The sequence below is a fragment of the Mus pahari genome, chromosome 16 (genome assembly GCF_900095145.1).
Source record: "Mus pahari chromosome 16, PAHARI_EIJ_v1.1, whole genome shotgun sequence".
NCBI classification, from domain to species: Eukaryota; Metazoa; Chordata; class Mammalia; order Rodentia; family Muridae; genus Mus; species Mus pahari.
Window position 1 is genome coordinate 312,702 of NC_034605.1, and position 25,500 is coordinate 338,201.

At 41.2% G+C, this 25,500-nt stretch overlaps 1 protein-coding gene and 1 non-coding gene across 4 annotated transcripts in view; one reads left to right on the top strand and one right to left on the bottom strand.

Moving 5' to 3' along the window:
- The first annotated feature begins 5,286 nt into the window (after positions 1–5,286).
- Nmt2 (N-myristoyltransferase 2) overlaps positions 5,287–25,500 on the top strand; it is a 47,556-nt gene continuing 27,342 nt past the window's right edge. For 2 of the 3 annotated variants that reach the window (XM_021215319.2, XM_021215320.2), the window contains exon 1: positions 5,287–5,482. In XM_021215319.2, coding sequence (XP_021070978.1) covers positions 5,373–5,482 — 110 coding nt within the window. In that variant the 5' untranslated portion in view covers positions 5,287–5,372. The remainder of the gene's footprint in view (positions 5,483–25,500) is intronic. The other variant, XM_021215322.2, reaches the window with a different exon arrangement.
- Positions 12,396–12,536, bottom strand: LOC115065643. The gene has a single exon (XR_003845413.1). It is a non-coding gene; the product is annotated as a U4 spliceosomal RNA (small nuclear RNA).

The following is a 25,500-nucleotide window of genomic DNA, read 5'->3' on the forward strand; positions in this document are numbered from 1 at the left end:
ATTCTTTCAAATAAAAGCATGGTCAGGCCTATCATAACAGAACAGGAGACCAGATCTGGCTAAGCCAAGCTTGTGATCTTGGTAGGAAAGTACTCCGAGGGATAGAGGAGAAGCACGCAAGGCCTCAGGAACCTCAGCTCTCTCTTTTTTAAATTTCTTTTTTTTCTATTAGATATTTTCTTTATTTACATTTCAAATGCTATCCTGAAAGTTCCCTTAACCTTCTCCCCCCCCGCCCCTGCTCCCCTACCCACCCACTCCCACTTCTTGGCCCTGGCATTCCCCTGTACTGGGGCATATAAAGTTTGCAACACCAAGGGGCCTCTCTTCCCAATGATGACCGAATAGGCCATCTTCTGAACCTCATCTCTTAATTAAGAGATTTCTATATTCTTATTTCTCTCAATGGAATTCTGGACCATTTGCTCACGCCCCAGTTCCTCTCTTCAGGTGTTTTAACATCTCCTAACTTCTGGAGAAACAAGTTAGTTTGGTAAACACGTAGGCTCAAAATGAATCTTTAGTTTTAATCAGGTATTTCCTTTGGCGTTTTGCTGTCATATCTCTTAGTCCCAACCTCACTTCATCTTTCAGAAGGGAAAAAGGAGAGGACACTCAGATGTATTTTTGAGGTCCAGTATCATGTAGCATTACAGCTAATACATATTAGAGAGTTGTACTAATCTCCCACAAATAGATTGTATAATTATATAATTTTACACTTCTATATTTTTTTCTCACTGTAATTAAAGCCATTTGTGCATTTCTTATAGAATATTCTGCTACAGACAACTGAATTATGTGGCTTCAAAAACTTGCTTAGTGGACAGGGTAGATACCCCAGTCAGGAAAATGCTTGCCTTCCAAGCATGAGTGTGATCCTCCAAAGCTACATTTGAAAAAATGTTAGGAGTGATAACACATTTTTGTAACCCCAGTTCAAGAAAAGCAAAGATTACAGGATCCCTGGGGCTCCCAGGCCATCCAGCCTAGCCCACATGGTTGGATTTCAAGCCAGTCTCAAAAAACAAAACAAAACAAAACAAAACAAAAACAAAAAATTGGTGGATGGCATCTGAGGAATGAGACCCAAGGTTGTTCTCTGGCCTCCAAACACACAGACATACCTGTATGTACATCTGCACACACAAACATGGAAACATAATATTTATTATTGGCTTTAAAATGTGCTTTACTTCTAAACATGTTATGTGTCCCTGGTTATACTGAATTATGTCATCCCCATCCAGTCGGACCACTGTCGTTGGATAAAAGAAAGGAAAGAAGTGTAGCAGGAGGGGCAAGCATTGGAGTCTCCAGACAACTCTTACAGACAAGTAAGAGCCCTTGTGTACTCACAGGAACGGACATGGAGCAGCTATGTGTAGACACCATTGCCTGTTCCTCAAAAACTTAAATACCATATGATTCAGCCACTTTACTTCTGTTTGAATTGTTCAACAGAACTGAAAGCAAGGTCTTGCTTTCATAGTACCCAAAGAATGGAAAAAACTCAATGCCCACTGATGAATGGACTCATAAAACATACAGGCAATGGAATAGTATTTAGCTTTCAAAGGGAAGGAAGCGCCAACACATGCTTTAACATAAAGGATGTTGAGACTATTATATTATGTGAAATAAATCAGTCTAAAAAAAAGTAAGAGTTTATATGACTTTCTACAGTAATCAAATTTACATAAACAAAAGTAGACCAGTAGTTCCCACAGTCTGACCAGAAGATGTGACCAGAGAGCTGCTTAATGGGTACTGAGGTGTATGTAGTTCAGCAAGGGGAAATGTTCTAGGTACTGGTGGTGTGAAATGAAACCAACCTATATGCTTACAAAATGTTTGACAGTTAAGTTCTACATTGCATGTTTTATGATGCTTAAAAATATACTTTTAAAACAAGTGAACAAGACCAACAACACAATCTTGGACTTGTATTCCATAAGAAGATAAGCTAAGCAGAAGGAGAAAGCCCCACAGGCCACTTTTAACACACTGGCAAACACTCTACACAAGAGTTTTCCCCTCAGCTTGGATTTCATCTTCCTGACACTGCCACTTGGCTCTGACTCCTGGATGAAGCCAGAGAGAAAAGTAAAGCCCTTTGGAGGCGAGGTGAGTTTCTGTACGTGACAATAGAATTGAGGACTCCTCCGGGGCTGGCCACAAACTTTTCTCTCCTGGAAAAGAATAATATTCTGCAGAGAAACACTTGGGTTATATAAGGCTTCAGTCTAACACTGTGCAAATGTCTGGCCCTGTTCCTCTGCGTTCTGCAGAACAATGTTCCCTGCTTGTCATTGTTTTCTGATGTTTACTGAATTCTAATGTCCTCTCTTCATTTCTCCAGAATTATTTGCTTTCTTGATTATTTTTTTTTTTTAGGTTTCTTAGGTAATGTTTCTTGAAAATTAAAATAAATAAACACATGTTGTATTTCCTTTGCCTTGGGAGTTTGAAAAATGCTTGAACCTGTTATAGATATGGGTTGCTCTGAGTTCAGAGAGCACCTGACTCTTGTGTCTCGGAGTAAGAAACTGCACTGGGGAACACACAGCTAGAAATAATTACTTTTTTCCACTGGATGGTTTTAGCTCACTTGTCAAAGATCAAGTGACCATAGGTGTGTGGATTCATTTCTGGGTCTTCAATTCTATTCCATTGATCTACCTGTCTGTTGCTGTACCAGTACCATGCAGTTTTTATCACAATTGCTCTGTAGTACAATTTGAGGTCAGGCCTGGCAAACACAGAATTGGATGCTCACAGTCAGCTATTGGATGGAACACAGGGCCCCCAATGGAGGAGCTAGAGAAAGTACCCAAGGAGCTGAAAGGGTCTGCAACCCTATAGTGGAACAACAATATGAACTAACCAGTACCCCCAGAGCTCGTGTCTCTAGCTGCATCAGTCATCATTGGGAAGAGAGGCCCCTTGGTCTTGCAAACTTTATATGCCCCAGTACAGGGGAATGCCAGGGCCAAGAAGTGGGAGTGGGTGGGTAGGGGAGCAGGGTGGGGGGAGGGTATAAGGAACTTTCAGGATAGCATTTGAAATATAAATAAGAAAATATCTAATAAAAAAGAAGAAAAGAAAAGAAAGTTACTTTACTAAGAAAGAAATGGCACTCCTGAGAAAGAGTGGGTTAGTGGGCTGAGGCCCAAAAGACTAGACCATAAGATGCAGGAAACTTCACAGGACATTCACAAAGCACCAGTCACTCACACATTTGAATACAATGTGCTTATAATGTGTTTTTCTATTCTGTGCTATGTGGACTGGGGAGGGGGCAGGGAGGGGAGGAAGGCTTCCATGTTTTCTTTGCCTATTGGCTTCCTTTATATGTTAAACTTGATATTGATTTCCCCAGTCTCTATTGTCTTGCCACCAAGCCCTCTGACAGGTTAAAACGAATGACTTCATACCTCCTGGTTAGGACTCTGTTGACAGGTTAATTATTCAGCTATATTCAGTTCATAAAGATGAGGGTCAGGAACCTTAGTCATCTCTGCCCAACTTTATCCTAAAGTCTGAATCTAGAGGCCACATTTGACCTTGTCTGAGAAATAGTTGCAATTGTTAAGCACAGAACTGCATTTTCTCCATGTTTGGGTCCTATTTCTACTTTATCCAAGAAGGTCAGACAAATGTTGGGCTTTGAAATTGCTCTGCAATTTTGTGCCTAGGTCATTTGAGTTCATTGCATGATAACCACATATTCTCGTGTGTGTGTGTGTGTGTGTGTGTGTGTGTGTGTGTTGGGGGAGATTCGCTTTACACTAAAATTTTCAGGTGGCTTTTAGGGACTTTCCCCCTCATTACAGAGTTTGGGTAACTTTCTCAGCAACTGCCTTTGTAAAACCACCTCGCAGTCTTCTGGTGGTCTGGCAGGATCTTTGAACAATCCCTCTCCCTGGAAAGCAAAGGAGTGCCTGCCGTGGGAAGCATTTAACAGCAGTATGGATTTCACCTGTGCCTTATCTGGTACACACAGGAGGCTCTCTTTCCTCTATCCCCCAGTCCTTTATTTTCCCTGAGAGGAATCTGTTGTAGCTCAAGATGTCCTTGAACTCTGTATGCAGTGGATGCTGGCCTCAAAGAACTCCTAATTTTTACCTCCGGGACTTTTTACCTCCAGGACTGCTGGGATAACAGGCATTGGCCACCATGCTTGGCTTTCTTCCTCTCCTGTTTCCTGACGGAGGACGAATTCAACTCTGTCCACACGTTTGCTTGGAGGTCTAGGTCATGACCTTCACTTAGAAAAAAGCCGAATGACTTGCCTAAAACCACCCAATCCCCCTAATTTGGGTGTCTTCACCATGCTTCACAAAATGTTCGTTCTGTTCTCAACCGAACCCATCTAGACAAAAAACAAACAAGCGAAACAAAACAAAACAAAAAACAAAACCAACCAACCAAAAAAATCCCCAGACAACTCCAGTCATCTTCTGTTGAGGACCCTGAGGCTGCGGGGAGGTGGGGAGGTGGAGCTTTGGCTTGATAAGCATTAGACACTAAAACGTGAAATGGAAAATTTTGAACATGTGGGAGAGGAGGCAGGGAGAGCTTTAGGGAATCGCAGGCCTGAGTGGAAAAAAAAAAAAAAATCCCCGCGGAAGTCGAGAGCGCTGAGGCACACGGACCTATAGAATCTGCAGCCAGTGCTCGCAAAGGCTGCCGCGCAGCCCTGCAACCCAACCTGCAGTGACCAGGTCTAGCCTTGGAGCCACAGACGCATCCTCCTGCAGGCCACGCCCCACGCCCTACGGCCTCGGCCCCGGGTCCCCGCTCGGGCTCCACGATTTCCCCCCCACCGCCCCACCTCACAGCTTTAGACTGAGGAAGGACGGGCCTCGTGCATTCGCCCTCGGGCTGGCTGAGGTGGGCGGGGTCGCGCCCGCTGAAGAGGCCGGAGCGGGCGAGCGAGGTGGGCGGGGCAGTGCCGGCCGAAGCGGGAGGCGAGGTGGGCGGAGCCTCGCTAGCCCAGGCGGAAACGGGACCACGAGACGAGCGGGGCTTCAGCCGCTCGAATAGGCGGAAGTGGGAAGGCGAGGTAGGCGGGGCCTCGACCGCCGAAGTGGGAGAACTGGTGAAGTGGGCGGGAGTCGGCACGCAATGTGGGCGGGGCCCTCCCTGACTGAGACGGGCGGGACTGCATAGACAGGCGGGAGCCGCACGAGAGTGGGCGGGGCCGGGCCGGCTGTGATGGGCGTGGCCGGCGGGGTGGGCGGGGCCGCAGACTCCAGACTCCGTGCCCGAGGGTGGGCGGCACTAGAGGGAGCTGCGGCCGCGCCCGCCCTGTCGCGCCTTGCTTGCTGCTCGGAGCGCCGCCTCCCCAGCCTCTCGGAGCCGCCGCGATGGCGGAGGACAGCGAGTCTGCGGCCAGCCAGCAGAGCCTAGAGCTGGACGACCAGGACACGTGCGGAATAGACGGAGACAATGAGGAGGAGACCGAACACGCCAAAGGGTAGGAGGTGGCGCGCGGGCGCGACAGGGCGGGGACCGCGCGCACCTCAGGGCTCCGGCGCCCGCTCGTGGCGTGCGGGAGCCCCTGGACCGCTCCGTTTGGCGGTGGCCTCCTCCCGAGACCATTGTGAGGTGCAGGTCTCCCGGCTCTCGGGGAGCACGCAGTGGTGGGCGAGGCCTGAGGTGGGCGGGGAGACTGCGACTCGGGCCCGGGGACCCGCGACGCGACAGTCACCTGCCGCGCGCCCCCGCTGGCTTGGCCTCACCCAGCCGCGGCGAGTGGTTCGGGTGGGAACTTAGCAAGGGCGCAAGGCCCTTCCCTTTGTGGTGGCGGCGTCTTGGACCGGCGAAGCGAGGGGAGATGCAAGTCGTTCCACTTGTGCCTCGGCATCCTTCTAGTACTTTCGCGCCCCCTCCCCCCAGCCGCCACAAACCCCCTGTAGAGACGAACCCCGCAGAGCCGTGGTGGGGGTGGGATGGGGATGCGCCCCTGGCGGTCTCGGCTGCTGGCGACGAACTGCGCAAAGTTCTGCCTCCCAGGCCCGGAAAGGGGCGCCGAGAGGGGGAGAGGGGGAGGGAGACAGGTCTCAGCCGACGCCTGAGGACATTCAGCCTTGCGGCCTCTGAGCTTGCCCTCAGAGCTTTCTAGAGCAGAGCTGACCGGTGAACCGAGTTCCCGCGGCCCCGACCTTACCCCTCCAGCAAAACCGGTGTCTTGATCTCCAAAGCCAAAATGTACCAAGTACTTTAAAATTTGATCGGTTTCTCAATCTGTGCCTGCCCTCTTTTCTCCCCTACAGACTTGATTTTTTTTTTTTTTTTCCTAGCGTTGGAGAAAAGACTGCTTCTGGTTAAGGCTGGTATTGAAGTTCTGGTTTAGAGGCGGGGATTGGAGGATCATTTTAAATAAAGACCGGTGTCCCTTTGTAGGTGCTCTTTGCCTCAGCCTTTTACCCTGTTGGATTCAAACTATGCGCTGGCACAGAGCTGTTACTGCTGCCCCTTAGAAGTGAGATTCTGCGAACCATGGTGACTGGAGAAGTGGGTCAGCCTAAAAACACGATAGGGAAGCCTGAGTCACAGATGGCTTATTTATTCAGTTCATGGAGAGTCTTTCAAGTATTTGTATTTTATTCAATGTTTACTTTAAGCTTTAAGAAAGGAGGCTGTATTGATCTTGACTACGTTATCAGATATTAAATGACAAATGACGAAAAAGAAAAGCTGACTACATATATCTCCCTTTGGCAAGTTGCTTTTTAAGGTTTTCAGCGAACAGTTCAGTGGCAGCTGCAAGTACTGAATGTTATCATTCAAGTCTAGATTTTTTTAAGCCCAGAGAGGCAATTCTACAGAAATCTTAGCCTGAATTCTGTTTATGAGTAATAGAAATTTGCCTGTGATAGCTAAATATGAGTGTATTTTTGAAACACTAGCCTTCTTGCCAGAAGTGGGTCCATATGCAAGCCAATGGATAGATAACTCAAGGAACTTCAGCACCCGTAGGTTATCTTTCTGGGGAGACCCTGGACTTAACTCTCTTCAAGTTATATTCTTCTGTGTGATGGATATGCTAGGGTGGGGGTTTAAATCAAGCTTTCTTGCTTACAAAGTCGAAGATACCCTTGGTACAAAGACACACTCTTCTCTGCAACCACTGATCTGGAACTGTTTGATGCCTTGCTATAGACTGTTTGAAGTTCCCATAAGAGCATCCACAGGCATTTTTGGGGCCCAGTTAAGAGGTTTCCAGATTTATACATCAGCATATTAATTATATATTAGGATGCTTAATCAAAATTTAGAGCTGCCCAGTGGATTGGGTTGTTTTAACCAAGAGTAGGCAACACGATAACTTACAGTTTAAAAAATATAATGGAGTAATTGTTATATATTAAAGTATAGAGAGATTAGCAAGACTGAAGTAACTTCTGCTCTGTTAAACTACTTTCCTCTTTTGATTTCAATTTAGACAGTACAATTTAAGGAAGTCATTCTGTTTTATTTGGCTCATGAATTGATAGTGCTCCATAGAAACCCAAGTTTTCTTTAAGTAGCTAAAGTTTGTCAGTGTTAAAATATGGAAAACTTTTCCTTCCTTACTTGGCCTCTTCATTCTCCACTAGTTTAAATAAACAACAAATAAAGAGCCTTTGGAGAATGATTAGATAATGTTTTACCTCTAATAGGCAAAGTATTACTTCTGAGCCAATAGGCCATGGTCAGTACATGGAGCTGTAATTTGTTCAATGGCTCCCCTGTGGCTTGAAAGGATTAATATACACCTAACATTCAGTATAATGCATCTAGGAGTTATTCTAGCTTACTGTGCTGATACTGTAGATTCAAATAAAGGAAAATTACACAGTGAATACCACTATGCTTTTGTTTTTGCAGAATTTTCTTCATTAGCTTTATATTTTATTTTATGGGTAATATTGAATGCCCATAAACAGAATGTGAGGTTTTGCGTTTAATTTAAAGCAATAGCATAAGTATTATAAAATACTTGAGTGTCATCATTGTCATGGGAAGTGTGTACATCAACTCTTTGGTCCACCCAAGTATGGTAGCAGTATACCACTCTAAAAATTACATGCATTCTCAAAACATTGATGGAGGAGATTGTCAGTTTTAAGTAGTGAGATGATAGCTCAAACAATGTAGTTTTATTATTTTCAAATAAAATATGAACAATTAGAAGTAAAATAGTTGAGGATTTCCTAAAAAGATACCTTCAGTGACTTGCCTTGCCACCTGATTCGTGGAGCTTTAAAAACTTTGAGGCCAGCGAAAAGTCCAAATGACTGAAGATTTCATTCTTGTCCTGGGTGGCAGTGGGGAGAGGTGGTCTCCAAGATGACTCTGCTAGGAACTTGCAAACCCCAATGTGAGGCTGCAGAGGTAATCCAGGGTCTTTAACATGGACTATTCTACTGGGTCTTGATTTGTTCTGCCTTCTCAGTTTCTGAAAGGATTTGGTAAAACTGTTGAAGATGGCCACAATGTTAAGTCTACTTAAACCCAAGGACTTCTTGCCCTATTAAGGTATATTTTCTCCATTTGTAAACTACATCCTAGAGGACTCCTTAGCTTCATCCTATGAAAATCAGCTTTTTTTTTTTTTTTTTTTTTTTTTTGGAGATAGGGTTTCTCTGTATAGCCCTGGCTGTCCTGGTTTGTAGACCAAGCTGGCCTCGAACTCAGAAATCCGCCTGCCTCTGCCTCCCAAGTGCTGGGATTAAAGGCATGTGCCACCATGCCTGGCGAAAATAATCAGCTTTTTAATCACTGCGACAATTACATTTAAAGAATGAAAGTTTTTTTTTGAACACACAATTTCAGGGCTTTCTGACTGTGGACTGTTAGTTAGTTCCATTTTGTGACTGGTGGGGCAGAAGCCCAGCATAGAATGACTTAAGGAATATGGTTGCTCACCTTGTGGCAATCAGAAATTGGGGGTGGGGGTGGTACAGGAATGTACTTTCCTGGTAGAGGAGTTGTCCACTATGCGTACCTATCTGCGTTTATTTAATCCCTGATAACACAAAAATTTTAGTTAAAATGTGGTGGCTGTAATCCTTGCCTTTGGAAACTGAGGAAAACCTTGAGTTTAAGTCATAGCCAGACATTATCTCAAAAAAAAAAAAAAAAGCTTGAGACAAAATAATAAAAGGTTTTTATATTGATTTAGAGTTTTGGGGATATATTCCCAAGAGTGGCATAATTGATTCATAAAATAGTTGTTACTGATTGTTGTTGTTACTGTTATCGTTAGTATTATTGTTAGTATTATATACTGATTTCCATACTAGTTAGGCTAATTTACACTTCTGCCAGCAACAGACAAGGGCTGCCTTTCCCCCACCATCCTAGTTACCATTTGTTGTGTTTACTCACTAATGGTAGTCTCTCAGACTGGGGATGAGATGGAATTTCAGTGTTTTAATTGCTATTTCCTAAAGGCCAAGAATGCTGAGCTGTATTTTTTGAATATTTATTAGCTGTTTGTATTTTATCTTTTGACAGCTGCCTGTTCATTTCCTTTGACCCTTTACTGACTAGATTGTTTGGTTCCTTGGTAGTCATTACAGAGTCTAGATACTTCTGTCATATGTATAGCTGGCAAAGAGTTTTCTTCCACCATGAGCAGAAGCCTTTTAATTCCATCAGTTCCATTTGCCAACTCTTCTAACATTTCCTGATAGCTCTAGAAAGCATCTTCACCAGTATCGAAGTGTTTTCCTTATGTTTCCCTGTAGCAATTTCAAAGTTGCAGTCTCATATTAGGATTTGAATTGATCTCTTTTCTTGAAAAGTGAGAAGTACAGATCTAGTTTTGTTCTTCTATACTTGGATATCCAGTTTTGCAGCATCGTTTGAAAAGGCTGGCTTTTCTTCAAAATGGGCTTTTGGCATTTTTGTTAAAAATCAGGTGGCTGTCATTGTGGTGTTTATTCCATAGCCTCTATCTGTTCCACTGGCCTACAAATTGGTTTCTGTGCCAATACCATGCTGTTTCTGTTGTGGCCAGTAGTGCATCATAAAATGAGGTACCTCCAGTATTGTTCCTTTTGCTCAGACTTGCTTTGACTATTTAGTGTCTTTTGTGCCTCCATATGAATTTTTGGATTTTTGTTGTTTCTAGGAAGAATGTTGGAATTTTGACAGTAATTGCAGTCAGTCTGTAGATTGCTTTTGGCAATGCACATTAAGAATTCTTAGAAAAACAAAAAGACTCAGTATGTCACAAAAAGTAACCCTTGGATGTTCTTTTGTTGTTTGTTTTGTTTTTGAGATGGTCTTATTCTCAATTCAGGCCGGTCTAGCTGAATTCACTGTGCAGCCTGGACTGAACTCCTTTTCTCTGTTTTTCCTGTGCTAGGATTACAGGTATAAGGTATGAGAATTAAGAAACAAAAATAATAAGACAACCCTTCTTGTACTACCCTCAATTGAGGGAAAAGATTTGAAGAAAATGCAGTGTATCTAGCTATTTGTTGTTGGAATTGACTATGGCCGCTCCCCTTAGTCGGCTGCATAGAGTCAGAGAGAAAATGCAGAAACTTACAGTAACTCTGATTTCTCATCATGCAAAATTTAAGGGATATCTCAAAACTGCTCCGTCTAAAACTTGTTCTCCTGTCAAATATATAAATCTAAATGGAAAGATGTATTAAGAGCCCTAGCCCAAGGGCTTCCCTCATTCAAAAAATACCTAAAATACTTAAAAAACAATGATCAGATGTCAACTGAGACTTGCCGCTGAGGTGGCAACTTCACCTTTGGCCCAGAGCAGGACTTTCCCCAGAGACTGGCTGAAATTCAGAGTTTGTAAGGACACCATACACACTCTGCTGTCTTTGTTACTTGCCACCAATGTATAATCACTAAAGAGAACCAATTCGTTTGTCATCGTTCCATTTGAAAATAGTTTTATTCCTTTTACTGGTTATATGAGTAAAACATGCAGAATAAAATTGAAAAATATGATAGAGAGCAAAATTCCTTGGCTATTCTATTTCTTTATATCCTAGCTTAATTAACAGTGTGACTGATTCACATTTTAGTATGTGCCCAATCAACAAAGATGATCAGACTTCAGATTAGGTTCATTGGCAACCATGTGTTTTTCACCATGGCCATTGGCTAGCAAGTAGACATTATTCACATAGAGTTGTTGGACTCCGGAATGTGGATAGAGTGTGATTGAGAAACTAAAATTTCAATTCAATTGTATTTAAATTCTTTAAAAAGCCTTTCACAGATGGTGACTATCATATTAGACAAGTCATATATAGGTGCCTTTGAATTTTCTGTTTTTATATACTTAGGTCGCCAGACTTTTGCTACTTTCTGGGTTCTTCCACCCTTCTCCACCCTTAGTCCATCTGTTTAGCGGCCTAACACTAGGTAGGAGAGAAAGAGATCACTGAATCTTAAATTTTTTTCTTTTTGTTTCTTTTAAACCAGGACTACTATTAAACAGCAACCAACCTTCCCAAATGACCAACCCATCTCTTGGGACCCTAGCATTTATATACCCTCTGAAAAGTTTCCAGAATTTCAAATGTTATAGATTCACAGAACCTATCTGCAGCTGGCAAAACCTTGCATCTGCTAGAGCATGAGGCAAATCATAGTTGCTGGGGACAATCTGAAGCAGCCCACACCTGGGATTAAAATGAATACTTATTTTTTTGAAGAGACCAAAGTTCTCACAACATATTACAAATTAAACATTTATTTTTCCTTTCTTTTGCAGAATATAGTGCTTCCATTTTTTTTCCTTCTAGGAATTGTCTTTAAATTTTGAACACACATGTTTTAAACAAGTTTCTCTGTCAATGCCACATTTTTCACTACTATCTGCTAGGCATAGCAACACATGCCTGCAAGCTCAGTACTTGGGAGATGGAGGCAGAAGGATCAGGAATTAAAGTTCATCCTCACCGTAGAAGGTTGGAGGTCAGCCTTGAAACCTTGTCTTAGAAAAACAAAAACAAAATTGTAACCACTTTCCAAAACATTCTACAATTTCACAAGACAAAAAATGTGTACTCTCTGAAATAACTGGTGTCTTCATTAGTTTCATGAGCTTTCAATTTTGCTCTTGTGTCCTTAAAAACATTTATCCGAACCATGACACTGTTTCACAACTGTGTTTTCAGGAACATCTCATTTACTGCCTTTGTCTCCTGGTGTGTTTTAGAAAGTAGATCTTTTCCTTTTTTCTTCAATTATTTTTCCCTGTTTCTTTCTTTCTTTTCTTTTCTTTTTTTTCTAAAAAGTAACTTTATTAAAAGGAAAAGGGAGGGTGGAGAGAGTAAACAGGCTTGAGAACTTGCAAACACCAAATAGACAATAAAGAAAGGTTAGCCATTAAAAGGCAAAGATAGTTTTCTTTTGAACAGTCTCCATAGAGACTGTCAGAAATTGCCAATGCCGACTGTATTGCAAGTTGTCACGGCAAGGTAGTGGGAAAAGTTTTCAATTAGCAATAATCGTGCCTCAGATAAACCTCACTGGCTACAATACTGCCACTGTGCAAAGCTTTTAATTACTTTCTTATTTCATATTTTTTTTATAGTGTGTGGATGATTCTGTTTTCTATTTTCTTGGATGTCTGATGAGTCTTGCTCTCAAAGATGACTATAACTCATTTTTTTTTACATGTATTTATTTATGTGTGCGTGGTGGGGGAGGAAAGTGCCGTGATGCTCACGTGGAGGTCAGAGAACTACTTGCAGGCTTTATCTCCTGCCATAGAGCATTTCTGTGATTGAACTCAGAATGTCGAGCTTGGCAGCAAGCACCCTTACCCCACTGAGCCATCTCCCCAGCCCCGTAAACCATGAGTGAGATGTGCATGTGATTCTATTACAGTTGTTTTCCTTGAAACTCTAAAGCACTGTTTTAGCTTCCTCTATTCAGTGGTATAGATGTTTTGTGTGCCATCTCCTTTTCATTTTATGGGTACCCCTATTATCATTCTTTCTTTAATTTGGCTTGTTTTTAGCCTGGAACCTTGTAAGATCTTTTCCTTATACTGTAACTGAAAGGTTTGCATAGTCTGTCACTTTAAAAAGAAGTCTAAACAGCACACACTGATACTTTGAGATGAGAATTCTTGGGTATTTACATTTCTATAGTTCTCTAGTCTGTCCAGGCTGCTGCCATCTTTCCCTCTAATGGGATCCTAGTGTTTTCAGTTTATCAGCATCAAACTCCCAAGTGAAACCGGTNTNTTGATTTCCCCCCCCCCCCATCAAAGACACCCTAGTATTGGCTACTGTGCACAGCATTTACTGAAGGTCTTAACATAATGACTATAACAAGAGGACTATAACAGGACAGCAAACAACTCCCAGACTCATTGCAGGTACCATTGCTAAGCCAAAGGAATTTCTCTGTGTCTGTGACTCCCCATAAGCCCTCATAGAAGCTTTCCCTCCACATTGTCTCCTTCTCCAGGCTCAAAGTCATTGCAAATTTATATTGTTTCGTAAAGATTTCCTTGGTCATGGTGACCTCAGGTGATGGTCCCTGTCAAGGCCCTGGAGGCCTTACAGGATTTGGCCTTCCTGTGCTACTTATCCACCATTCTTTTCCATGCTGCCATCTCCCCAGGAGTCTGCTTAGCCAGACCCCTTGTTTTACCCCAAGGTAGTCATAGCTCCTCAAGATAAGTGACTTGACTAGGGTCACATAACTGGTAAGTGAGGAGCACATTTTACTGTTTGTCTAAAATACATATATAAACTAACTCAAGTAAAAGATAATTTTATTTAAACATAGCAATGTGTAGTCTGAAAGTAAGGCAAGTCTTGATTAGAATTGAGGACCTGAGGTTTATTTATTTGTTTTTCTTCTCTTCTGCCTCCTCAATTAAGTTCACACTGTCCAAAGGGTGTTTCTTTCTTTCTTTTTTTTTTTTTTTTTTTTTTTTTTGGTTTTTTGAGACAGGGTTTCTCTGTATAGCCCTGGTTGTCCTGGAACTCACTTTGTAGACCAGGCTGGCCNNGAACTCAGAAATCCNCCTGCCTCTGCCTNCCAAGTGCTGGGATTAAAGGCTTGTGCCACCACGCCCGCCCGGCCCAAAGGGTGTTTCTTAACTCAGATTCTCTAGAAGACCCCTAACTGGTTTCTGGGTAACAGGAAGATTTATTCAGGCTCAGTCAGTCAGCTGTGGTGGACAATGGGCAGATAATGGGGAGGGGATTATTGGATTATTATTATTATAGCATGGCTATTGAGAAGCACCTATGGTGAGATCTATGCTTATTATAATTGAAATCATGAACAACCCAAAGGCCTATGTGTTAAAGGACTGGTGACACTCAGGGGTGATACTACTGGGAAGTTGTAGAAACTTTTAAAAAGCCTACAGGAAGACCTTTACATCAGGGAGTGCTTGTAAAGAGGGTTTGGGGAACCAGGTCTCATTCCCCTTTGCTCCTTGGCTTGTGATCTAAGCAGTCTTCCTCATATACGTATTATGATGTGTTTTGTTGCCATAGGCTCAAAGCAACTGAGAGTTACTTGATCTTGAGCTGCACTTCCAACAATATGAGCTAAAATAATCCTTTCCTCCTTAACAGTTAGTTTTATGAGTTTGTTGTTGTTGCAATGAAAAACTTAACAGTGATCAGAGGTAGTTTTTAGAGTGATAGGAGCAAGACTGGCAACTAGCTGTGGATCAGTTTGTGTCTTCCAAAATATTCTATGAAATCCTAAATAATAATAATAGTAATAATAATAATAGTAAGGAGGGTCTTTGGAAGGCAATTAAGTAATAAAGAGGAGAGCTGTCATTGTAGGTTTAGTGATGAAGACAAAAGAACTGTTTATTGGAACCCAAACATGCTGGCACCCTGGTCCATCCTGATCATGGAGCTCCTAAAGCTATAAGAAACAATATACTGTTTAAACAGTGTACTGATAAGTCTTGATACTGTAATAGCAGCCAAGGTCATTAAGAAGCATTTGGTGTGTACCTACAAAGCATGAACATAAATCTGCCTGTGGAGTCATAGGCAGATTGTAAGCATGAAGATAGCACTTTGCATCTTTAAGTCTTAGACTATCTGGTATGTCATATACATCAAAAGCTTAATAAAAATCTGTTGACTGGAGTTCAGTATTTTTTAAAACAAATTTGTGTGTGAAAGAGAGAATGAATGAATGTGCGTGATGGAGGAGAAGGCCTATGTGTAATAGCTAATATGCAGAGGTCAGTAGGCATCCATGTATTTATGTGGATTCTGGAGAATGGAGTAAGGTTGCCAGACTTCATTGGGAATCACCATTTCACACAAAACCATCTCCACACTCTTCCAGTATGTCTTTAATCCCAAATGTCAAATTCATTTTGGGTTGGAAAATGTTTACCTATGCATAATGGATATCTGTAGCTGTGGACATGTAGCCTTCTAGAATTAGGGCTTATCAGTGCTGTTGCTTTGTCCACAGGTGGTGAGGCTTTAATGATATTTACTCCATCAGTCCCCAGAGGAAATAGAACTCTGTGGTGTCTAAAATCTCACTGTAGATGAGGCCATCATCTAGCTAGCCCAATGAGAACAGCAGGGCTTCCTGCAGTAGATTGTAGGTCACCTAGGAGAACAGGGTGAAGAAATTAATATTAGAATTGGACAGGTGAACCACTGACAAAAATAAACATACATGACTTCTTGAAGAATCTGAAGTTCCTGCAAGTAAAATCCATTACTGAACTTGGTAGCCGTGAGATAACTTGCATGAGATGTCCCTAACTCAGGATGTGTACATATTAGTAGCCAGAACAGCTAATTAATTGTTTCAGCCTTAGCCAACTTGCCCAGCTGAGTTTCAGTTCTTTTTCATCACCAGAGCATTGTGATATGGCTACCTTAACTGCTAGTCTACACTGATCAAGAACCTTGGGTTTTCTGCCTTTTCTTCTATTAGTTATCCTAATGAGGGCACCAGAGCTTATGTACACATATGAGCACTGAAGATTTATAGTAACCTGATCAAAGATACAGATTCATAAAAAGGTATTCAAACATCATGAATGGGATTGTGAAGAAGATCCAAAAGTCAGCAATAAATATCTTAGGAGATGGTCAATAGAAATGCATAAATAGCCGCGGGTGGTGGCGCACGCCTTTAATCCCAGCACTCGGGAGGCAGAGGCAGGTGGATTTCTGAGTTCAAGGCCAGCCTGGTCTACAAAGTGAGTTCCAGGACAGCCAGGGCTATACAGAGAAACCCTGTCTCGAAAAACCAAAAAAAAAAAAAAAAAAAGAAAAGAAATGCATAAATAAGGGTCAATACGGTATAGTAAGGGTGAGGATTCTGGGTGAAGACCGGCTAGATTTGAATGCTGGCTTTGTTACTACTAAACATAGTACTTTCAATGAGTTCCTTAATGGCCCCATATTTCAGTTTCCTTCCTATTGAGTGGAAATAATGTGTTATGACAGTTTACAAGATCAGATCTAAGGTGCTTAGTACAGTGTCTACTGTGCATTATGTTCTGTAAATTGTTAGCTGAGGTGACAGGTGGCTGTTGTTGATATAATGGTAATGGAAAAGTTGGTGGTGGTAATGGAGATAATTGCAGATAGTAATGAGGGGTTGCGTTGCTGGGGTTGTAATAATGATGCCAATGTTGTAGGTGATGGTCATATGCTATGATGATAATAAAAGCTGATGGTAATAATTATTTTGGTTGGGGTAAAGATGTGTGATATTGGTAACAGTAATAGTTACTACGTTTTATCAAATTACTTTAACATTGATGACGATGGTGATGATGATTATGACAAGCATGATGTGTGATGTTGGTGATAACAGTGTTGATGCTGCTGGTGGTGATAGTGACAGTGAGTTGCCATGCCAGCTTTTTCTTGTTAGTGGCTATGCCAGCTTACCAAAGGTATGTGAGAATTGTCTTTTCGTGGCATACTTCAGATGTTCTTAGACTTTAAAATACTTGCCAGACCAGGGGACTAAGTAGAGCATTTTTTTCAAGAGTATTAGCTGCCAGGGCTTTTTTTTTTTTTTTTTTGGTGAAGTGCTTATTCATACCCTCAGCCCATGATTCTGTTAGACTTTTTGTCTTTTTCTTAATGATTTTTAAAATTGATTTTTCATTCATCTAGAAAATACTTACTGAAGATCTTTTGTATGCTAGATACTGTTTTAGGTGCTGGAAATAAACTGGAAAACTCTGTGTTAATGGTTTTATGTTCTAGTTGGAGGGAGTTTGAGCTAACATTGTGTTGCATGAATAAAAGCAGGACCATCACAGTGATAGTTAACCATATGCTGAGTGACTTCTGTCCTGCAGTTGATTTTTTTTTTTTTTTTTTTTGGTTTTTTTGAGACAGGGCTTCTCTGTATAGCTCTGGCTGTCCTGGAACTCACTTTGTAGACCAGGCTGGCCTCGAACATGTACATGGACATGCAGTAGCCAACAAGAAAAGACAGACATCATTTCCATTGGTGCCTCAGTCAGTAGTCCTATCTGACTGCCAGGGGCTGGGAGCTAGCTGGACTCCGAGAGAAGCAGGGTGGGCTTTTGTAGGCATTCTCCAGAACACACTGAAATATTTCTGAAGCTCTTCTAGTAAATCCTTGCCTATAGATTTCATGGACTCTGACAATTTGCCTTTGCAGCAAGTTCAATATTTGACCTTTCCATGGCAGAGATGGAATGAACTGGTTCCAGTGTCTTGTTCGAACAAGACCCCAGTCTCATCCCTACCCCACATTTCCAACTCAAAATAGCAAAATTCAGAACTTGTTTGGATCTCTCATGCATAATCTCAGGGAGGAAAGGCATGGAACTCTTAAAGTTGGATAAGGTTTTATAAAGAGGCAACATGATTTCCACGGTTGAATTTCTGGATGTGGTGATGTGCCTCAAACAGGAGTCTGAATCAGAGTTCACTGAATTACATGTGGAAGCTCTGTTTGAAAAACTTTTCTCCTACTGTCCAGGTTCCTACTCAGCACCTTGCCTACTTAGGCTTGTGACATCTCTTTCTACCATCCATGTTCTTTCAGAGCCTGTGATTTCTGTGGGAAGCAGATGCCAGTTAAGCTGCTCTTACAGTTCTGGGTTAGTTCTGGGTCTTTTCAGGCCTCTCTTATCCTGCCACCCTAGGCATAGCAGGTCACTAGTTAGTATTTTTAACAAGTTTTATTGAGATATAATTTATGTTATATAATTTAGTGGCTTTTATAACATCCAGAGTTGTACAGCCATTGCCACAGTCCTGTTCTAGAAGTGATTTTTATCCCAGAATGAAACCCACATCCCTAAGCAGTTCGCTCCCTAAATGCTCTTTACTAGTCACTTTTTTCTCATGATGGAATACTTAACAGAGCAATTCAAGACAGTGTATCTTTTTAAGTTCGTGGGAATATAGTCTGTTGTAGTGAGGAAGGTGGAAGCTGCGCACACTGCAGCCAGTTAGAAGAAACTTGCATGCTGGTGCTCAGTTTGCTTTGCCTTCTTATGTAGTCTAGGACCCCAGGCCACAGAGGGCTTTCCCACCTCATAGAGCCTAACTTACATAATCCTTCACAGACTGGCTCAGAGGCTTGTCTCTGTGATTGTAGATTGTGTCAAGGTGACAATCATAATAAACACTCTACTTTTCTTCTGCTCAGTTCCTAACAACCACAAATGTATCTTGACTTTCTTTGGTCTGGTTGTTTGGTTATTTTATAAAAATTAAGGGGGCTGGAGAGATGGCTCAGCTGTTAAGAACACTGACTGCTCTTCCGAAGGTCCTGAGTTCAATTCCTAGCAATCACGTGATGGCTCACAGCTATCAATAATGAGATCTGATGACCTCATCTGGTGTGTCTGAAGACAGCTACAGTGTACTTTATATATATAATAAATCTTTAAAAAAAAATTGAATCATATAATATGTGGGCTTTACAATGCCAGCCTCTTATGCTGAATTTATCCTGCTTATGTATAAGTGGTACTTTTTTTAAAATTTGAATAGTAATCTTTATATGGATATTCTACATTTTCTGTATCCATAGGCATTTGGATTGTTCCTTTTGAGAGTTGTTATGAATAAGGTTGCTATAAATGTTCACATGCTAATTTCTGTATAGATTTGTTCTCATTTTTATTTGTTTAGAAACCTGAAAGTATAATTCCTGAATTACATTAGAAATTATTGTTGAAAGTTCTGAGGAGACGCTAAAGAGATGGCTCTGTAGGTTAAGAGTGCTTGCTGCTGAGCAGCCATATAAAAATCCAGGTGTACCATGCATACCTTAACCACAGGTCCCAAGGGAAGCAGAAACAGGATGGTTTGAGGCTTTGTTGGCTTATAGCTTAGAGAAGAAAATCTGTGTCCCAGGGACAGGGAGAAACCCTGGCCTGAAAGGAATGGGTAAAGAATGATAAAGGACACCTGACACCCTCTTCTGGTCTGTGCTTGTTTACACAAGAGCACAGTCATGAACATGTGGGTGCATACTCACACAAACCTGGATCCTCTACAGGAGCTCTTACATGCTAAGCTATCTTTCAATTTCTGCATATTGTCAGTGCAGTAGTCATATTTTGAGCAGTAGGTTGGCCTCAAGTTCAAATTTTTTCTGCCTTGTCCTCCAGATTGATGGCATTACAGATATGTTATACCATTTCAAGCTCTACTCTGTATTTTTATTATTATTATTATTATTGTGGTTGTCCTAGTATTATGAGGATGTGCCAGTAACATCTCTTACTCCCCATCCTAGTTTCTTTAAGGCTTCTGAAATGGAAAAGTAACTTATACTTATTTAAGGGTTGGGAAGGTTTAAATATTTGTGCAAATTTGGAAGAATAGATAATGCATTTGGTGCCAGTTTTTGTACTTCCTTGTCAGTTCCTGGTTTTCAGATGAGCAAGAGACAGGAGAATTTATAAACTAGGCCTAATAAAAGTTGAGAATATATTTTGATTATATATTCTTCATTATACCAAAATTTAAAAGTACAATTTTAAGCTGGGCATGATGGCACATTCCTTTACATCTCAGCACTCAGGATATCCTGAGTGTGGTAACCAAGGCAGATGTGTCTTTGTAAGTTGAGGCCCGTTTGGTCTAATCATGAGGTTTTGGCCTGCCAGTGCTATACAATGGAGACCTTGTCTTTTTGAAAAAAAAACAAAAAACCTTCAGCAATATAGTTTATTAATATAGTAGTGGTAATTAACTCAATTTAATTAATAAAAAATTTCATCTCATAGCTGTCCTAGTTTATACTGTAGATGGTATAATGTTATTTAAAGAATTTTGGTGAAATAATCTGGTGCTTTTAATATCTCTGGATTGTACACTGAAGATAATTTCATGTGGTTTAAGCATGCACACCAGTCATAGCTGCTCATCCACTATCCTGCTGTAAGAAAGTGCTTTAGGAATCTGTTTGAACTGGCTTTCTGGGATGTTGTTTGTTGGTTTTGTTTGGGATTTGGGGTGGAGGGGGGTGGGATTTGTTCGTTTGTTTAAAGTTTCTCTGCACAACCCTGGCTGTATTGGGACTCACTGTGTAGACCAGGCTGGCCTCAAACTCAGATCCACCTAACTCTGCCTCTCAAGTGCTGGGATTAAAAGAGGGCTAGTAGTTTCTAAAAAAGAGTTCTAGCAGAAGAGAGGTGCAACCATTTGACTTTAGCTTCCCTGTGGACCCAACACAGTGCTGAACATGGTAGAAGTAAAAATTTAGAGAACATTTGGATTAGGTTCAATAACCTTTACCACTAAGGTAGGAAAAATCGTTGCTTTTCAGAGGTGTATTCCTTTCTAGCAATACATAACTGGAGCTACCTTAATAGCCAGAATAATACACCAGTCACTCATCCAGAAGGTATTCGTTATTAAATCTTCTAGTGAAAGATACTAGAGATATTCAGGATGCCAGTATGAACTGATTTCTTGAATCCCATGCATACACAGATGCATCTGTGTGAGACTCCACATCAGCATAGCACTGTCACTTCATAAGGTGCCAGCTTGAACACATCTAGGAGGATACTCCTAATCAGAATTCCCCAAACAAGGTGCATCACCCATGTTTCTAGCTCCAGTACCTGGCTGTGATAAACTTGTTTCTGCCCAGTTGCCAATCAGATATTTATGGGTACCCTTAGTCGCCAGATGATTTTAAATATAAACATGGTGATTGTACAGTTTGATTCTGCCGATGAAAATAAACTGCTAATTTTGGGGTGGGAATGCATTACTATTTTTAGGCCGCTAGGGTACCACTTGACAAGGTTTTAATGGATCTTCAGCAATAAGCACTGCTTTCTATTTTAGGGTTAGGAACTGGGAAATGTAAACCTACAGCTGCCTATGTTTTTGTATTTTTTGACTTATTGAAGAATGAATTATCCATTTAAAATGTAATATATATATTTATTTAACACATGAATAACCGATAAAAGAAGGAATCCCTCTATAACCTTGTTGTTGGGCACAAAGATTAAGGCTTTGTTTTAGGAATGAATTAGTAATGGACAACCTCACAGTCCTTTTGTTAAGCCAGTGGAGATGTATATCTCTCCATACTGTACAAAGGCAGAGCTCTTTAGCCTCTTTAATTCACCTAGATGTTGACTCCAGAACACAGGGCTGTTTGGCATGAAAAGTCAAAACAGATAAAAGAGAGTGTATAGCCCTGTTAGTAAGGCACAAGCTGGACAGACAGCCTGGGATACATAGCAAATTTGAGGTCAGCCCCAGCCTGGATACTGAGATCTTATCTTTGAAACAGAAGTAAAGTACATTTAAGACTCTGACCTACTGGTTGAGCCTTTGACTGCTTCATAGATGATTCCTGTATTGAATGTGCTGAAAGGTAGGGGTTGGGACTTGGTTGGAAGAAGTTGGTTTTGTGGATTGGGGGTATTCCTGTGGGTAGTATCTTGCCCTAGCCCCTTCCCATAGTCTTCTTTCTGTGTATCCTGCTGGACCATTATAATGTTCTCCAGACATTTTCACGCTGACCTGCATGGTGCCAAACAACAGTGAGTTGAACCCTTTGAAACCATGAGCCCAGCCAAATATTTACTCCCTTATATTGTCCCTTATGTTGTTTTGGTCAACCACAAAAGTAAAATAGAGTCACAGTTGGAGTCTAACTTTGGGGCTTCCTGAGTTGAATTTATGTGATTCACTTATGTGGCTGATAATTAATGTTGGATCTGAGCCAGGAGCTCAGTTTTCAGCTCAACCAAGAGTCCACATTGGCCTCACCATCATGACAGGTTCTTAAGGGAGCCAGGTTTATGAAAATGTTATAAGAAAAGTAGGGGTGTATGGCGTTTTATGATCTGGAAGCCACATAGTGTCACTTTCACTGTGGACAGAGCGTGTCAGAGCAAGTCAGAGGCCACCTAGATCCAAAGGAAGGGAAAACAGGCTCCAGTTCAACATGAAAGATGATGTCAAAGAATTTGTACACTTGCTCTAAATGTGCTCACAGCTGCAGCAGCATCAGGGACACATGGACCTCACTGTGGAGTTGTGGAAGGTGTGAATGAGTATCTATTAAGGAGAGATGTCAGATTCTTTGTCCCTCTGTTACTAGACTTTGGATATGACAGTTTGGTCCCTGACTAACATGTTCTATTATACGAGAGCCTCTTGTGTTTATAATTTTCCCTGCTTAGAGCAGGGAAAACTTTAAACCCATGACTATGTGCATGCTAGACCAGTACTATACATTGAGATACATTGTGTATTTCTTCTGTGGGTTCTCACTGACTTGCCTGTGTTGGCCTTGAACTTGGGCTGTAGCTCAGGCAGGTCTCCAACTTGCCATCTTCTTGCTTTAGTTCCCTGTATGTATTTTGGAATGTTGAAGGCTCAGTATTTCATAAATGTACATTTGGTCCCAAATGGGTTAGAAAGCAAACATCTCAAAAGCCATAGAAAGGGCAGGGTAAAAATGTAGAATATTTATGTCATTTTCACACAATATGTGAGCAAAATTTAAAAGCAATCCACAGGGGAAAGCATTTATACTTTAGATTACATAATACTTTCTAAAAAAAATACCATCAAGTGAAATTTTAAACTGAGTAAAGTATTTATGATCTAAACAACTGACAGATGCTAGATGATACAAAGTTTGGCTCTAGGCTCTAGATTAAGTGCCTCTGGAGAGAGGACCCAGTGGATAAAGCACTTGTCATAGAAGTATGAGGATATTCCAGAACTTACAAAACAAAACAAAACAAACAAACAAAAAAAAAACCAAGCAGGTACGCACATCAGCTATAATTCCAACACTTTGGAGGCAGACTGGGGGATCACCTAAGAATGCAGACTCCCTAGACTAGGTAAGAATGAATGAACGTTAGGTTCAGGGAGAGACCCTGCCTCAATAAGCCAGGAGGAAAGCAATCAGGGAAGACATCCAATATCAGCTTTGGCCTGACACATGTGCACATATGTACATGTATACATGCATATACACCATATACATATACTTAAGAAAAATGAGAACATGTGTTGAGAATAAATTATAGGTGTTAATACTTTTTCATAAATGATGCCTATAAATTATTTTTAGGAATGGCTAATAGAAAGGGGACATAGAGGAACAATTTTTGAAACAACATAACCAACAGGGGAAATATCTACCCAAGTCTTGATTAAATGTGTAAATGAAGTCTATGGTGAGTTTTCCTCAGCCCCATCTATAAGGTTATTTCATATAAGAAAAAAATGATGCAAGTACATTACTGCTGACCGTGGAGAATATTTTTCATGCTAGAGAGAATGGAAACCAGTACGTTATTTAGAGGCGAATCCTCATTACTTACCCACAGTCAAAGCCTGATCTTTGACCTAGCATTGCTACCTGTGGACAAACCTGCCTGCAAGTAGGACGATAGATACACTGAAACACTTGTGCACCAACAGCCTTCTTGTATAGGAGTGTGTCAGCAAACCCTGGCCAGTCTCCATGGTAGATTACCTGCAGCTGGTGAGCAATGAGGTAGCTTAGAATCCTAGGAAACACTGGAAGTGCAAGGATAGAATAGAGCAGGTTTCACAACTTTGTTTCTGACCGTGTTTTTGTTAGAAAATATTATGAAAATGAAAATATGATTAGGAAGACACTTTTGTAAGCAAATAACCAGAAAACCTATTGTCTTTGAGAGACAGTATCTTAAGGCCTTGAGTATGCATTAATGAGATCTGAGTCTTGGTAGAAGACTGCAGTATATATGCTAATTGGATATAAACTAAGAAAGCAAATAAGCAGGGGCAGATTGATTTACAACAGTGGAGCAGAACCAGTTGCTTTCATTACTTTCCCTACATAGGCAAAAAGAAGCTAATCTCTGAGTTAAATTTTAGTTTACCTTCTAGGAAATTTGTAGTAGAGTAAGCCTCAGTAAGTGAAAAATTTTAATCCCGTCTCTCTCTTGTATTCTTTTTCTTTTCCAGGATATAGCAGTGGAAAGGGTTCCGAACAAAAATGTCTTACCCAATAATGTTTTTAATGCTTAGGAATTAAAAAAATTTTTTTTGTTAAATTTTGCATCTGTGCGTGTGTGTATGCATGTGTGAGCACAAACACACATACATTAATATGCCTGGGAAGGTCAGGCCAACTTGAGGGAAATCAGTTCCATCTTCTATCCTATGGGCCCCACGGTTTGAACTCAGTCTGTCAGGTACCTTTACATACTAAGACAATAAACCTTGGAGGATTTTATTGGTGGAGGAAAAAAAAATTAATCAAAAGAAATTTCCTCCTGTGGGAAATGAGTTTGATTTTTTGTTGTTTTTTGGGGGTTTTTTTTGTTTGTTTCTATTGCTTCAGGGTAAGTATTTTGATGGACTAATGACATAAATCACTAGCAAGTAGAGTACTGTTCTAGTATGCAACGCCAAATAAATGAAGAAAGATGAATAGTGTCATCCCAAAGAGGTATCTATAACAGATATTTTTAATGCATATAAGTCTTTTTAAAAATATATTTTAGTGCATATGAGTGGCATGTGTGCATGTATGTGTACCACATGCATGCCTGGTAGGTACCTTTACTGGCCAGTAGAGGTAGGTCATTGGATCCTCTGAAACTGGAGTTACAGGCAGTTCTGAGTGCCATGTGGCTTATTGGAACCAAACCCAGTTTCTATGCAGGAGTAGCCAATGTGCTTAACCTCAGGACCATCTCTGTAGCCCTAGGGGCTACTAATGAGTCGTAGAGAAGGAGTAACTCTGACTGTTCTTTGGCTTCAGTTATGAATATGGCTTGTATCTAGTTTTTTATGTTTAGAAGACACCTGAGCACCTGATATGTAACATAGGAAGAACCAGTGTTTGCTCGTGTAAAACTCACCCTGTCACTGTCATAGCCACACATTCTTTTTTTTTTTTATTAACTTATTATTTTATTTTATTAGATGTTTTCTTTATTTACATTTCAAATGCTATCCCGAAAGTTCCCTATACCCTCCCCCGACCCCTGCTCCCCTACCCACCCAC